This window comes from Natrix helvetica (genome assembly GCF_964273705.1).
Source record: "Natrix helvetica genome assembly, chromosome: 4".
NCBI classification, from domain to species: domain Eukaryota; kingdom Metazoa; phylum Chordata; class Lepidosauria; order Squamata; family Natricidae; genus Natrix; species Natrix helvetica.
In genome coordinates, this window is record NC_138550.1 from 66,567,272 (window position 1) to 66,582,906 (window position 15,635).

The 15,635-nt window shown below is 46.1% G+C and overlaps 1 protein-coding gene across 2 annotated transcripts in view; it reads right to left on the reverse strand.

Moving 5' to 3' along the window:
* Positions 1 to 15,635, reverse strand: part of IL1RAPL1 (interleukin 1 receptor accessory protein like 1) — a 1,014,047-nt gene that overhangs the window by 743,816 nt on the left and 254,596 nt on the right. For both annotated transcript variants that reach the window (XM_081950467.1, XM_081950466.1), the window contains exon 2: positions 3,557 to 3,662. In XM_081950467.1, the coding sequence (XP_081806593.1) occupies positions 3,557 to 3,638 (82 nt within the window). In that variant the 5' untranslated portion in view covers positions 3,639 to 3,662. The remainder of the gene's footprint in view (positions 1 to 3,556; positions 3,663 to 15,635) is intronic.

Consider the following 15,635-nt stretch of genomic DNA (forward strand, 5'->3'; position numbering starts at 1 on the left):
GAGAGGGGGCAGTCTAGAAGCATGAATAATAAATAAATAAATAATAAATAATTCTTTATATGTGACATAGTTATATGTCATTCTTTAATCATTCATTCAACATTAGCTATACATCCTAATGTTTCTTTAGCAAAAAAACAAAAACAAACCCTGAATCTAACTCTAGGAGCATGTACAGTAAGTATATTTACTTTATGTAGGTGATGGCTGCTCTAAGGCAGTTTTTACAAAAATATTTGTAAGAAAGTAGTCTCTACCCTAAAGTGCCAGAATTCCATAATACTTATAAATACAGACATTTTGACACAATAATTCTTGGGTGTCTAAATTCACTTGTCCTTTTGAGTTGCATGAACATGGGGAAAACATGCTAAAAGGTTTAATTATATATTTACAATCTAGATAGTAAGACAGAGATTGACAAAGTGTGGGAAGTATTCTTGCTATGAGCAACTAGTCTGAAGTAGGGATGCCAATTATCTCTGATAACCTTTTAAAGGGGGGGGATTAGCTTAATTTCACTTTTATTTTTTTATCTTTCGAACTAAGCATTAAAAAAAAACCTGGTTCCCACTGGCTAACTACACACACCAAACTTAAGGAAGGTTTGAGAATAAGAAAGAAATAACCATTAAGGCAAATGTGAACTAGAATTAGTATAATTTTAAAATTGATATTATAGGTTGAATTGCATCTTAGTCCTATTTTGTCCTTCCTTTAGTATCTGTGTGGATGGATACTTACTATATCTTCATGATTTATGATTTTTTTCTTTGTCCCATTTTCCTATTATCTTTAACTCTCAATTATTTCCTCATTGTTATTTGCATTATGAGTAACTTGAATATCTTCTAAAATTATAATCTCCTTCTAACAGAGTGTGAATACCAACAAGATACTTTCCTATCTACAGAAAAACAAGAATCCTGGGACGAGCTTTTTAAAAGTAATTTCTTTTTGAATAAAAGATAGGAAGGCAGCAGTGACCAAGACTCATAGAAGTATTCTGGTAATGTACAATAGTAGAGGTAAGGAACTCCACCTGAGGGAGCCAGAAGAACCAATGCATATTATCCCCATGAATGGATTTGCAAGTGCTCACACCATTACAGAGGCTGGACAATGCTGAAATATTTTTTACCCCTGTCTGATTAAATTCTCCAACAATTGAAAATAACTACAGGAATTAAAATACATGTGAAATTAATATAGTTTGATCAACAGAGATACAACTAAAAATGGAAGCTAAGGAGAAAATGCATGGTCTGTCCAGTACAAAGTTCTCAACAAATGGTAAAAAATTCACTGTTTTCTTAATTACCTTCAAAAATCAAGTATTTCTAAAACCAAATTTGCTATTAAAATGTATGCTGATTATAATTCAATGTAAACTTTTTCAAAGTGCACAACTGTATGTAATTCAATTTTGTATACTGTTAACTATAATTCAATGGAAGATGGAATAAAATGGTATATGGTTTCATGACATAACAATGGCCATACCATTTTTCTAATATATAGATATGATATTATTATACTTTTTCATTGCTTTTCTTTTAGTTTTCCTCTAATTTCATGTTTAATAAGTTTTATCCTTCCCCAATTTATATTTCAAAATTTTTCTTTATACAAAATACTAAGTAATATTAGAAATATCTGAAGATATTAAATCAAATATAGTTATATCTGTATAACTAGAAGATTGCCTATCCATTATTTTATCAAAAATGATTAACAATGATTGGCTATTTTGGATATAAAGCATTCTTTTATATGCATAATGGGAAGTATATAAATGCTAACTTGCTGACATTAATATCTTTGGTAACTTTCTTTCAAAAAGCAGTCACCTGAAAAACAAGCAAATTTGCTACAAAAGAAGAATTCCTATTATAAATCTTAATATGAAAATTAAATATCTAGCTATCCACAAGATCTCTTCTTTCAGCATCATTTTCTGATATGAATACCAGAAAACCATGCTACGAATTAAGTATAGTGTTAAAAAAACCAAACTGTAAAGCTTATTCACATCACTAAAACATCTGATATTATATATTTGCAAAGAACAATATCATGAATTATATGCAGACCAATTCATGAATTACAAAACACTTTTCAAACAAGATTCCATTTATAGTCTGGATTAATTTCTACAATATATATTGTATTAAAAAAAATTAAATTCCATTGCTAGATCTATGCCAAAAAATTGGAATCTAGCCCAATTAATAACATCTGGTTACAAAATCATTAATTCATTAGTAACTAGTGTATGTGTGTATGTATGTATATATATATATATATTTATATAAATAAATAAAGGGAGGAAGTTTTTTTCTTCTTTTCTGACTGCGTTCTTGTGTTCTGAAATGCGTACATTTATTCTCCTATTAGTTTATCCAAACTTCCTCCCTTTTCCAGCACCTTAAAGCTTTAAGCCCGAAACCCAGCTTGAAGATGGCAAGTGAAACCTCGCCGAAACATTGCCAAGACAATCTCAATCTTACATGGGAAAAGACCTGAATACAACAAGACCAGCATATATATGTAGGTAGGTAGGTAGGTAGGTAGGTAGGTAGGTAGGTAGGTAGGTAGGTAGGTAGGTATATAACTAAATATGCAATCCTAGTAACATTAACTGAATAATTATGCATTTTAACACTTCCTACCAATGAGAACAAACATCAGGTGCACTATGGGTGACATATGCCATACTGAATCTTTTACTTCAATGGAAAATTTGTACATCATCATCACAACTATATATTTACACAGATTTTTGTTTTTTATCTATTTATAACCTATAATATTAATATCAAGATTTATCCTCAATTAGAGCCCTACTAAAATAAATTTGATTTTCCTTATTATTTTTTAATTTATATACCATATTTTTTGGAGTATAAGACACATCTTTTTCCCTCAAAAAAGAGGCTGAAAATCTGGGTGCATCTTATACACTGAATACAGCATTTTTTGCCTCTCGAAACCCCACCCTCATCACCAAAATGGCTGTGCATAGCCTTTAGGAGGCTTATACAGTGTTCCTGAGGGCTGGGGAGGGCAGAAATGAGCCAAAAATGGCCCATTTTTGCTCAATTCTGCCCCCCCAGGCCCCAAGAGCACTGTATAAGCCTCCTAAAGGCTATGCATGCCCCTTTTTTTGAAAAAGGGCCCATTTTTATGAAAAGGGGGGCATTTTTCAGAGATCTGCAGAGTGCTAAAAATTTTGTTAAAATTTGCCTCTTCAAAATCTTGGTGCGTCTTATACTCTGGTGCGTCTTATACTCTGAAAAATATGGGTACATCTGTTGTAAACATGAATGAAGTAGAATCCAATCCTTTGCCATTGATTAACCAACTGAAAATTATTTCTAACAGATCATGTTTAGTAGTATATATAAAACACATGTAAGAAGGATATTTTGTTTCACAAAAAGCCACTTTTTTGCTTTGACACCATCAAAATGCACATTCAAATACATATATTTACATACTGTATATGCAATTTCATTTCCACACATTCTGACAAAATGAAAAACAATCATCTTACCTGAACCCCTTTTGGTCACAACCTTCAAACTTTGAACAAGACTTGCATAGATGATAATTAAGTGAGAAACTGGAACATTCATTTTCTAGTTCTCCAAGGCTATTCCCTAAAGCAAAAACAAGACATATTTGAAGTATTTTATTGGTTTTTGATAACAAAGAACTTGAAGAGAATTTGCAAAGAATTTACTTCTTACAATATACTTGATATGTCTAAAGAATACTGGTTATGTTTAAAATTGCTTTTAATTATTTAAAAGTATATTATTTAAAACCATAAAGACCCCTTTGCCCACTCAGTGACTTACAAATTAAAATTTTATTTATTTATTTATTTATTTATTATTCATATTTATAGACCGCCCCCTCTCCCGAAAGGGACTCGGGGCGGTGTACAGTCATTAAAATGCATTATAAAATACATACATAAAACAGTTAAATAATTAAATACGTAGGTGAAGGAGGTTGTAAGACTGTATATAGAATAATAAATATAATACATTAAAAGCTTATTAAAACCCCAAACCCAATTAAAATGAATAGATCCCCGGGAGGTAAAACTAAGAAAGTGCCAGGCCAGCTGATTGAAATAGGTGAGTCTTTAACTTTTGCCGGAAGGAACGGAGGTCGGTGGTAGTTCGAATGTCTGGGGGGAGGTCATTCCAGAGGGTTGGGCCCATCACAGAGAAGGATCTACTCCTAGGTGTCGCCCGCTGGCATTGCCTAGCAGACGGCACCAGGAGGAGCCCCTCTCTGTGTGAGCGGATAGGTCGCAGGGACGTGTGTGGTAGGATGCGATCCTGCAGATACCTAGGTCCTATGCCATGGAGCACTTTAAAGATGGTAATCAGTACCTTGAAACGCACCCGAAAGGCCACAGGTAGCCAGTGCAGCTCGCGCAGGAGAGGTGTTACGTGGGAGTAACGAGTACTTCCCATAATAACCCGCGCGGCTGCGTTCTGAACTAGCTGCAGTCTCCGGATGCGTCCCAAGGGAAGCCCCATGTAGAGAGCATTGCAGTAGTCCAGGCGAGACGTCACCAGCGCATGAGTGACCGTGCGCAGGACACTCCGGTCCAGTAGGGGGCGCAATTGGCGCACCAGGCGAACCTGGTGGAACGCCCCCCTTGCCACGGCTGCCACATGGTCCTCCATTGACAGCCGGGCATCGAGGAGGACGCCCAAATTGCGCGCCCGCTCCACAGGGGACAGCTGTTCGCCCCCTATGGCCAGCGATGGGGTCAGCTGGCTGAACCGAGGCGCCGGTACCCACAGCCACTCAGTCTTGGAGGGGTTGAGTTTGAGTCTGTTGTCCCCCATCCAGACCCCGACGGCTTCCAAACACCGGGACATCACTTCGACAGCCTCGTTGGGGTGGTTTGGGGTTGAAATATACAGCTGAGTATCATCAGCGTAAAGATGGTACTCAACCCCAAAACCACGGATGATCTCGCCCAGCGGCTTCACATATGCGTTGAACAGGAGAGGCGAGAGGACCGACCCCTGTGGCACCCCACAAGTGAGTGGCCTCAGGGACGACCTCTGCCCCCCTGTCAACACACATTGCTTCCGGTCGGAGAGGTAGGAGCCGAACCACCGCAGAACGGTGCCTCCGACTCCCATCCCCTCCAGAGATCATCAACCAACGCGACCAAGGCTGTCTCAGTGCTGTGCCCGGGTCGGAAGCCGGACTGGCGTGGGTCTAGATAGTCGGATTCGTCTAGGTGTCGTGGAAATTGTTGCGCCACCACATTCTCAACAACCTTTGCCAAAAAGGGGAGGTTGGAGACTGGACGATAATTAGCTAGCTCCATTGGGTCGAGCGAAGGTCTCTTGAGCAAGGGTCTCACCACCGCCTCTTTCAAGGCGGTAGGTAAGTATCCCTCACCCAATGAGGCGTTCACCAGGCCCAGGAGCCAGCCTCGTGTCACCTCCCAGGCTGCCAGTACCAGCCAGGAGGGGCACGGGTCCGTTAAACATGTGGTAGGTTGCAGCCGTCCACGCAACCTGTCCAAATCCTCGGGGGCAACAGAGTCAAACTCCTCCCAGAATGGTCTCTCAAGACTCGCTGTTGGCAGCTCGTCTGGTCCACTGACGGAGGCCCACCCGTTCCGGATCTGATCGATTTTGTCCTGAAGATATTCTCCAAACTCCTCTGCTCTACCCTGTAAGGGTGTCTCCCGCGCCCCCTGCGATAAAAGGGAGCGGGTCACCCTAAACAGGGCGGCAGGGCGGTTATCCGCGGACGCAATAAGAGCAGCACAGTGTCTACGTTTGGCCGCTCTTATTGCCACAAGGTAAGTCCGCAAATAGGCTCTTACCTGTGTTCGGTCAGATTCGGAGCGTGAGGACCTCCACCTGCTCTCTAGACGTCTCCTGTGGCGCTTCATCACCCTAAGCTCCTCAGTAAACCAAGGAGCCTGGGTGGGTCGATGCCGCAGGAGAGGTCGCAAAGGCGCAACCCGGTCCAAGGCCCCAGTCGTCGCCCTATTCCAGGCAGTCACTAGGTCCTCGGAGCGGGAGCGGGACAAGGCTACAGGAATTGGCCCAAGCTCCGTCTGGAATCTATCAGATACCATCAGGTGCCTGGGGCGGTACCAGTTTATAGAGTCTGGTTCCGCCTCCTCGCGGTGGGGGATAGCGCCAGGGAAGTCCAGCCGGGGGGATAAGTGGTCTGACCATGACAGGGGCGTGATGACTAAATCCCCTATTCCCAGATCACTCGTCCACTGTTCAGATACAAAAATGAGGTCCAGTGTGTGGCCCCCTTCGTGAGTGGGGCCCTGCACTAATTGGGTCAGGTCCATGGCCGTCATGGAAGCCATGAACTCCCGAGCCACCTCGGAAGCCGCTCCCGTTGACGGCAAGTTGAAGTCCCCCATGACCAAAAGTCTGGGAGTCTCAACTGCCGTCGCTGAGATTAGCTCGAGGAGCTCGGGCAGGGCTGCTGATGCATAGCGAGGAGCCAAGTATACAATCAGCAAGCCCCACTGCCTCCCTGGGCCCCAGTTCACACCAAGGGACTCACACCCGGGTATCTGAGGGACAGTGAACTCCCTCGGCTCTAAACATTCCCGCATAACCACCGCCACCCCTCCACCCTTACCCAGGGCCCGAGGCTGATGGAATGCACGGAAACCCGGTGGGCACATTTCCACGAGGGGTAAACCACCCTCGTGGCCCAACCAGGTCTCCGTTATCCCTGCAAGGTCTAGCTCCCCCTCTGAGATCAACTCATTAATGAGGGGGGCCTTGTTGGTGACAGACCTTGCGTTGCAAAGCATCAGCCGCAGGCCCTGGCTCTGTAGGACCTGTCCACCTAGACTGCAGGGGTTGGTACAAGCGACCGGGCGTAACCAACAGCCGCGGTCTCCCAACCGACCTTGGGATCTTATCCTGTCCTCGCATCCCCTCCTCCCCGCGACCGTTGTAATAGGACAACCCTCTGCTTTAGTGACCTTTATATTCCCCCCCTCCACCACATCCCCGTCCTTCCTGGACTCACCTGTCTGTCCGGCTCTGGCCCTCCTCCCGGTCTGATTAACCCTCCCCCCCACCCTGGGACCCCCTAAAAAAGATAAAAAACATTTTACTAAAAATCCCCTTAGCTTCCGGTTCCTGCACCTCTCGGGGTCCACGAACCCGTCATCAAGGCGGGCCCTTGAAAGAGCCAAGGGCCATGCCTGCGAGAGAGGGGCCTCCCGCAGGTGGAGCAGGTCTGACCTCGAGTAGATTGTTAAAAACCCAGTGGGGTAAGGGTGCTAGTAATGAAAAGTTGGTAAACGGGGGTTAGAGTCTCAATAGGAAGTAGGAGGCTTCAATGTCCAGATTAGTACTTGGATGAGGGGGGGGGGCGGGGAATGATCGAATATCCTCAAGTGGTGAGAGATGGCAGAGATGACAGAAAGGTGGGAGACAGTCCAAGGTGGTTCCAGATTGGGGGGGGGCGTTCTTGGCCCAGTTGTTCTTGGCCTAGGTAACTGTTCAGGCCTATCCATGGCCCTGAAACAGGGCCTCCAGTGGCCTCCGGTGTTCCAGGCCACCCCCAACCGTTGTTTTATACCTTCGCCCTCACTCCTGGTTTCCATCCAGAACGCCCAGGTGGGCACACTCCACCTTGGCCCCCCACTCGGCGCTCCAAAGTTCTCCACGGATTAGGATAAAGTTCTCCAAAATTCTCCAAGATCGTAAACCATTCGGCGTCTTCTGCTGGCGCCGGCAAGGCCCGGGGGGGGCATGGGAGCAGCCAGGATACGGCAGAATACCACAGAGGAGTCCCTGGCAGCGGCGCCACTCTTTCCACTCGTCCCGCTGCCGCAGCCGTCTCCAACTGCCTCTCCCAATTGCCTCCCAGCCTTATTCTCCTCCCCCGGTGCCTCGTTCTTCTCCCCGGTGCCTTTTTTCACCGCCAGCGCAATCCTCACGCCGCGCTGCGCTGCGCGCGCCGCCACCATTGCTTCCCAGCTGTTCCCCCGGCCGTTTACAGCCTTCCGTTCCTCCTTTTCCTCCAATCTCCCCCGACCACCCTGGCGGGCCAAAACGAGCCCAAAACAAGCCAGGGTGGTCGAGCTGTCCAACTCTCGGCCCTCCGATAACATGATTTAACAAATATTTAAACAATGTATAAACAGTTTACTTAAGTAATATTGTCCCTTTAAAATGTGCAAAATCTTATTCCATTGAGGAATGGAAATGTTCCTATAGATATATATATAAGAAGGAAATTATACTTCTTAAAAAGAAGAACGTATAGCTCAATTGAATAGCTTAATTGTAATGAGATTGCAATCAATGGGAGTCCATACTGAATTATGGTCCATATATTTAAATGACTTCAGCATAATATAATTGAAGTCTAAATCAGTCTGTGAATCAGACTTTTAAGGCAATAATATTCATCTATGCCATCCTAGAACGACAGTATTAATTTATGTTTAGAATGTTCCTCTTATTTGAAGAAAGTGGTGTTCCCATGCAGTTAGCTATTATTAGATTTATACAGCAAAAAGTTATCACATAGTCTGAATATATTCTTCCATATCTGTTCTGACCCCCCCCCCCCTTCACACCTGTGAACAAGCCAAAACACAGGCTTGGCTGTTTGCCACTGTTTAATTGCAAGATAATAAACCCTTTGACCGAGGGCCCAGATAACTCAAAATACAAGAAAAACAAACCAGATATTCAAACACGGCACTAAGACATTGACTTTCTTCACTGCTAATTTCGAACGGTTGTTTCCTGCAAATGTCCCCTCCCAACGCCTCACCTATAAGCTCTCTTGGGAGGGGCCAATCCCCAACCACCTGTGCTGAATTATCTTCTATGAGCCTTCCTACGTAATTCCTGCTTTCTTTTCTCAGACCTTCTCACTCTAGCATCAGGGACAAACTGCCTTTGATCCTCCCCACTGCTCCATGCCTCAGGTGCCTCTTGGTCGCTAACCAGCCCCTCTGGTCCCTGCTCTGAATCTGAACCCTGCACACGGTCCTCCATGTCATCCAGGGCAGACTCAAATGATCCCTAGCTATCTGAGTCCATCAGCAGCTCAACTGGATCCTGCTGGGCCACATCACTATCCCTCACCACAGGGCCCTTCCCCCGGGTCTGATGCTCGGGGTGCGGCCTCGAGGGCCATTGGGCATGGTAGGCCTGCACCAAAGCAGGAGCGTGTACGTCCTTCGCATCGGGCCAAGTCCCCCCATCCGGCTCGTCATCCTTCCAGTCCACTAAATGCTGGAATCGTCCCTTTAGCCATCTCGAGTCCCAGATCTGAGCAACCTCATGTGTAGTCTGCTTCTCCACATCACGTGGTGACGGCTGTGGCAAAGACGGTTGGTGGGGAGAAGACAAGCCGACCGCTCAGGGATCAGGAGCGAGCGATGGAACACTGGGTGCACTCACATCGAGCATGGCAAGATCAGACGATAGGCCACCAGGTTATTGACAGACTCTACCTGGAACGGCCCAAGATAAATGTGGTCCAACGTCTTAGCGGGCTGATGGGATGGGAGGTGTCGCGTGGACAGCCACACGTGACAGCCAACTCCGGCACCGCACGCCAAGACCTGTCCGCCACCCTCTTGTAGTCCTCTTTGGCTTGAGTCAGATAGTGGTGCACCACTTGGTAGACCGCTTGGAGCTCCAAAAGGAAGTCCTGCACTGCGGGGACCGGGGAGTCGACTGGGGTAAGAGGAAAGAAGCGAGGATGGTACCCGATGTTAGCCAAGAAGGGCATCATCCGCGTTGAGGTGTGCTGCGAGTTGTTAAATGCAAACTCCGCCACAGCTAGGTATTTCGCCCAATTGTTCTGCTGCTGATTCATGAAGCAGTGCAGGTACTGCTCCAAAATCCCAACCACCTTCTTCGCCCCCCCCTGTTGGTTTCAGGATGGTGCGCTGAGGACAAACAAATCTGGAAGTCCAGAGCCTCATCAGCCCTTTCCAGAAATGGGCCGTGAACTGCGTCCCACGGTCAGACATGACCCGATCGGGTAGGCCATGTAGCCAGAAGATGTGCTGGATGAACATACGGGTGGTGGCGTGGGCTGTCGGCAATCTCTGACATGGAATGAGATGTGCCATCTTCGTGAGTATGTCCACCACCATGAGGACCGTGGTAAACCCCGAAGATGGAGGCAATTCCGTCAGAAAGTCCATGGATCCCCTGGGTCTGTCTGGGGTCAGCAATGGCTGAAGCAACCCTGGAGGAGCTCCCATCACTGACTTGGCCTGCCGACACTGTACACAAGAGGTGACGTACGTCTGTACGTCATATCATAAGATGGGCCACCAAAATGTACGAGAGACCAGGTTCAGAGTCTTGAAAAGGCCAAAATATCCCACCGCCGGATTGTCATGGCACTGCGAGAGAATAAGCCCCCGGAGGGGCCCCGTGGGCACATAGAGCCTGTCCCAGTGCCTCAAGAGGTCGTCATCAAAGGTCCATGGGGAGGCCGGCCCTATCTCTGCCCTCTGTTGCTCTACCAACTCGTTGCACCGCTGTGCATCCCATATCCGAGATCGTAAGTCCACAGGCTCATGAACGGCAGCGAAGGATTCGATGGGCAAAACTGTCTGGGGTGGAAGCGGGTCTATGGTGCAAGAGTACTCAGGTTTCCTGGACAGGTCATCCACCCTTTGGTTGCGCACACTCAGAATGTAGGTCACTCGGAAGTTGAACCGGGCAAAAAGCAGAGACCACCGGATCTGACGCTGGTTTAGCTTGCGCGCCATTTACAGGAACTCTAGATTCCTATGGTCCATCCGGACCTTGACTTGATGCCTGGCCCCCTCCAGTTGATGCCTCCATGCCTAAACCCCACCTTAATGACCAGCAACTCCTTCTCCCAGATGGTGTAGTTGCACTTGGAAGGATTGAGTTTCCACGAGAAGAAAGTGCAAGGGAAAGGGGCCAGGAGTGTGAGCCTGCAGTAACAACATGCCCACCGCGATGTCGGACGCGTCCGCCTCCACCACAAATGGACAATTGGGATCAGGGTGCTTCAGGATCGGCTCCTTCATGAAGGTGTGTTTCAGGGCCTCGAACACATATTGCTCTGTAGGCCCCCAGCGAAATGGCACTTTCTTCTGCAGGAGCCGAGTCAGGGAAGCGAAGCTGGGGATGAAGGTCCGTAGTAGTTGGCAAACCCAAGGAGTCCTTGGACATCCTTCACTTGCTGAGGAGGTTGCCAACTGCACAACGACTCTACCTTGCCCGGCTCCATCGCAATTCCTTCAGGGGAGATACGGTGCTCCAGGAATCAATGGTAATCTGCCAGAACTGACATCAGCTTCGCATACAAACAATTCTCCCGGAGTCATTGGAGGACCAGGCATAGGTGCTGCTGATGACTCTACTGAGAAGCCGAGTAAACCAAGATGTCATCCAGGTAAATGATGACAAACTGGTCCAAAATGTCCCAGAAGATATCATTCATAAAATGCTGGAACACGGCCGGGGCATTGGTCAATCCAAATGGCATGACCGTGTACTCAAAATGTCCGTACCGGGTGCCGAAGGCCGTGTTCTATTTGTCCCCCGCCTGGATTTGGACCAGTTTATAGGCGCCACGGAAGTCCAATTTCTTGAACACCGTCGCCTCCCGGAGCCGCTCTAACAATTCAGGAATTAGGGGCAGATGGTAACTGTTGTGCACCATGATCGCATTCAGATGACAATAGTCACAACAGAGTCTCAGATCCCCGGTCTTCTTCTTGACGAACAAGACCGGGGCAGACAATGGCGAAGACGAGGGCCGGATAAAACCCTGGGCGAGGTTCTCGTCCAGAAAGTCCTGCAATGAGGCCAACTCCGGCTCGGACATGGAGTACAGGCGACCCACAGGGAGCTTCGCGTCTGGCACCAAGTCGATGGGGCAATCATAAGGCTGGTGTGGCGGCAATTGGTCCACCTCCTGCTCACTGAAGACATCTGCGAACTCCGCTAAGTCTGCCAGCAAGGACACCCTGGGCAAACTCAGCACCTGGCCTGCACAGACATGATGGGTGTGGTCGATACATTGCAGGGACGGGAACGCGACCAGGTTCTGGGACCAATAAATCTGGGAGTCGTGCACCCGCAGCCAACCCAAACCCAGGACCACGGGGAAATGCAGGCCCGAAGCAATGTAAAACTAGATGGCCTCCTCGTGATCCCCGATGACTAGGCGCAAGGGCTATGTGGCGGCCTTGATAGGCCCAGACAGAAGCACCCGTCCGTCAATGGTCTTGACCAGCATTGGTGGGTCCACCGGAATCAACTAGGGCACACGCCAGAATCCCCGGCGGACTACCAGACAGGAGAATACGTGCTGCCAAAATCAAGTGCCAGGGAGGTCCATCAATCTCAGTCTCAGTGTGTGCCCAACCTAAGGTCACCTCAGATCATGCTGTGCCCATTTCCCGACAAGTTGTTCTGGAGCTGAGGGGTAGGCCCTGGACCTCGCAGCCCCTTATTCTTTTTGGTGAAAACTGCTGCCAGATGCCCAAGATCTCCGCAATAAAAGCACAACCCTCCTGTGTGCCGTCTATCCATCTCAGTTTGCGACAAGCGGGGTTTGGCGGCACCCAAATCCATGGGCTCCTCCTGTGGAGCTAGCATCTCCAGTGGGATCAGCACCTCTCTGGTCTCCTGGGATATGCAGCGACTCCCCCACCTCTGCAACCAGGCGTCTATCCAGAGGCACAGGTGGATCAGTGCATTGAACATCTGTGGCCTGTCCACCCATACCAACTCATCCTGCAGGTCATCCGACAGCCCATCCTGAAAGGTGTCCATGAGGGCTGCCTCATTCCAGGCCGAATCCTGGCTAAGGAGCCGGAATTCACTAACATAGTCCTGCAAGGAACCCCGGCCCTGCTTCAGCATCTTGAGACATCTGACGGCTGTTTCCTCTTTAATGGGGTCCTCGTACATAAGTCTGAGGTGATCACAAAACCCCCTGAAATCATCCATCAAAGGGCTAGCCTCAGCCAACAAAGCAGTAGCCTTAACGAGCTGTGGAGCCGGAGAGTAAGCTGATGATAAACCCCACTTTAGCCCCGTCAGTGGGAAAGTCCTCTGCTCTCAGACTGATAAAGAACTGGCATTGTCCCAAGAAAGCTGGAAACATGGCTTGGCTGCCATCAAACTTATCAGGCATGGCAACCGGACATTTCCTGCCAGGATGGGGGGAAATAGCATGCCCTTGAAGCTGAGCCAACTGGCCAGCCAGCAAGGCCACCTGCTGTGCCAGTTGAGCATTATCAGCACAGAGCTGTTCCATGGTGGCTTGTGTATAAATGTGGCAGGAAACAAACTGTTCTGACCCCTCTCTCTCCACGCCTGTGAACAAGCCAAAACACAGGCTTGGCTGTTTGCCACTGTTTAATTGCAAGATAACAAACCCTTTGACTGAGGGCCCAGATAACTCAAAATACAACAAAAACAAACCAGATATTCAAATACGGCTCTAAGACATCGACTTTCTTCACTGCTAATTTCAAACAGTTGTTTCCTGCAAATGTCCCCTCCAAATGCCTCACCTATAAGCTCTCTTGGGAGGGACCAATCCCCAACCACCTGTGCTGAATTATCTTCTATGAGCCTTCCTACGTAATTCCTGCTTTCTTTTCTCAGACCTTCTCACTCTAGCATCAGGGACAAACTGCCTTTGATCCTCCCCACTGCTCCATGCCTCAGGTGCCTCCTGGTGGCTAACCAGCCCCTCTGGTCCCTGCTCTGAATCTGAACCCTGCACACGGTCCTCCATGTCATCCAGGGCAGACTTAAATGATCCCTCGCTATATGAGTCCATCAGCAGCTCAACTGGATCCTGCTGGGTCACAACACATATCTATGGTATCTCACTGCCAAATACTGAGTCTGCAATACATTGAGGTAGGATATGGAACATTTCTTAACTTTATCATTGTGAAAGTTAGAATCTAGAAAATATTTTGGATGGCAGCTGGTGTCTCTTCATATTTGGCTGTTACATATATAATTCCCTACAAATCTTTGCAAATATGTACATTCCTTTCTTGAACACAGAAGTTGACTAAAATGAGTAGAATTGATCTAACATTTGTTAGTTGTACATCCGTCTTCAATTTTTTTGGGGGGGAGGGGAATTCTCATTCGGTTTTATGATAAGACAATTGCTTTTAATAGTTGCAGGGTTGAATTCAGATTCTGGCTTTTTTTTTACTAACTAGATGTCTGTGTGTATGTGTGTGTGATAAAAGACCCGCATCGTTCATTGATTGATTGATTGATTGATTCATTCATTCATTCATTCATCTTATATGCCTAACTCACAGCAACTATGAATTATGTATTAACAGTATTGCTTCAGCAGTCTGCAACTTTTTGGCTTCTCATATTTCAGTTAAACTTCTTCCACTCAAACTTTTTCTGATGAAGAGGAGTACTCAGCCAGCATAGTTGCAGAACAATGGAGAGATCTCTAATACAACACAGACCAAAGCGCCAACAGCATTTTCAGCCACTATGTTTTAACATTTCATTTACACTAATAAGGTCTGAAAGGAATTCTAAAGCTTCCTGTATCTTCTTTCACTTTCTATACTGAAAACAAGTATCTTGACTGTGGAGAAAGTTTCAGGGAACACAAATTGTTTATCGCCTAGATTTATATATGTGAATACAGAAAAGGGAACAATAATTGTGCAGTCACATTACAAAGAAATATGGAAGTACCACAGTTTGCCAATATTCATGTTTAGAAGTAATAGAAATCCTGCAAAATCTTGCTACAAAGCAGAATCTGGATATTAATGCAACCTCACATTTGTTATTTTTGAAACAACCAAGACCATTCATTTCCAATTATTGTGACATTAGGAAAAGTTCTGGAAAATGGTTTTTCGTCAGTTCATTTGAAACAAATATTGAACTATCATAATAAAAGTACATTTTGATACACTTCATGTTTAAATTGATAAATTTTGTTTGCTAAATTTTGCCTACTTTTTCATTACTAGGCAGCAGTTCTTAATCTTTGGGATTTGACTATTAATTATTGATTTTCATCCATTTATTAAAAATAGACCATATTTAAATTGATAAAATGGGTTCACCAAACCCATTTTCACAAAAGAATAGAGTATATCTTTATTACGGTCATAGAACAGCAATAGACATAGCTTTTTACAATATATTAAAAAAAATACTACTGACATTAATAGTGGATAATAACAGCACTGTTAAGAAAATACATGTTCTCAAACTGTTATGTCACTCCCTAGTTTACGTGGAAAACAGAAAAGAAAATATTAAATAAATAAGTATATATTCAAGAGCAAGATTTGGGTTTGCAGAAATACCATCTCAAGGAAACATAAACTGAAATTTGAAGAGACACCTACAACAATAGAAAAAGAAAGGGAGAGGGGAGGAGAGAATGAAAAGAAGACGGGGGAACAGAAGAAAGAGGTAAGGAGAGGAGGATGGAAGGGAGAGAAAGAGAAGGAGAGAGGGTAGGAAGGGGAAGAGTAGGAGTAGGAGAAAGGGAAGGGAAGAAGGAAGGGGGAGGAGGAAGGAAGAAAGTAGAGAAGGGAGGGAGGGAGAAAAGAAAGG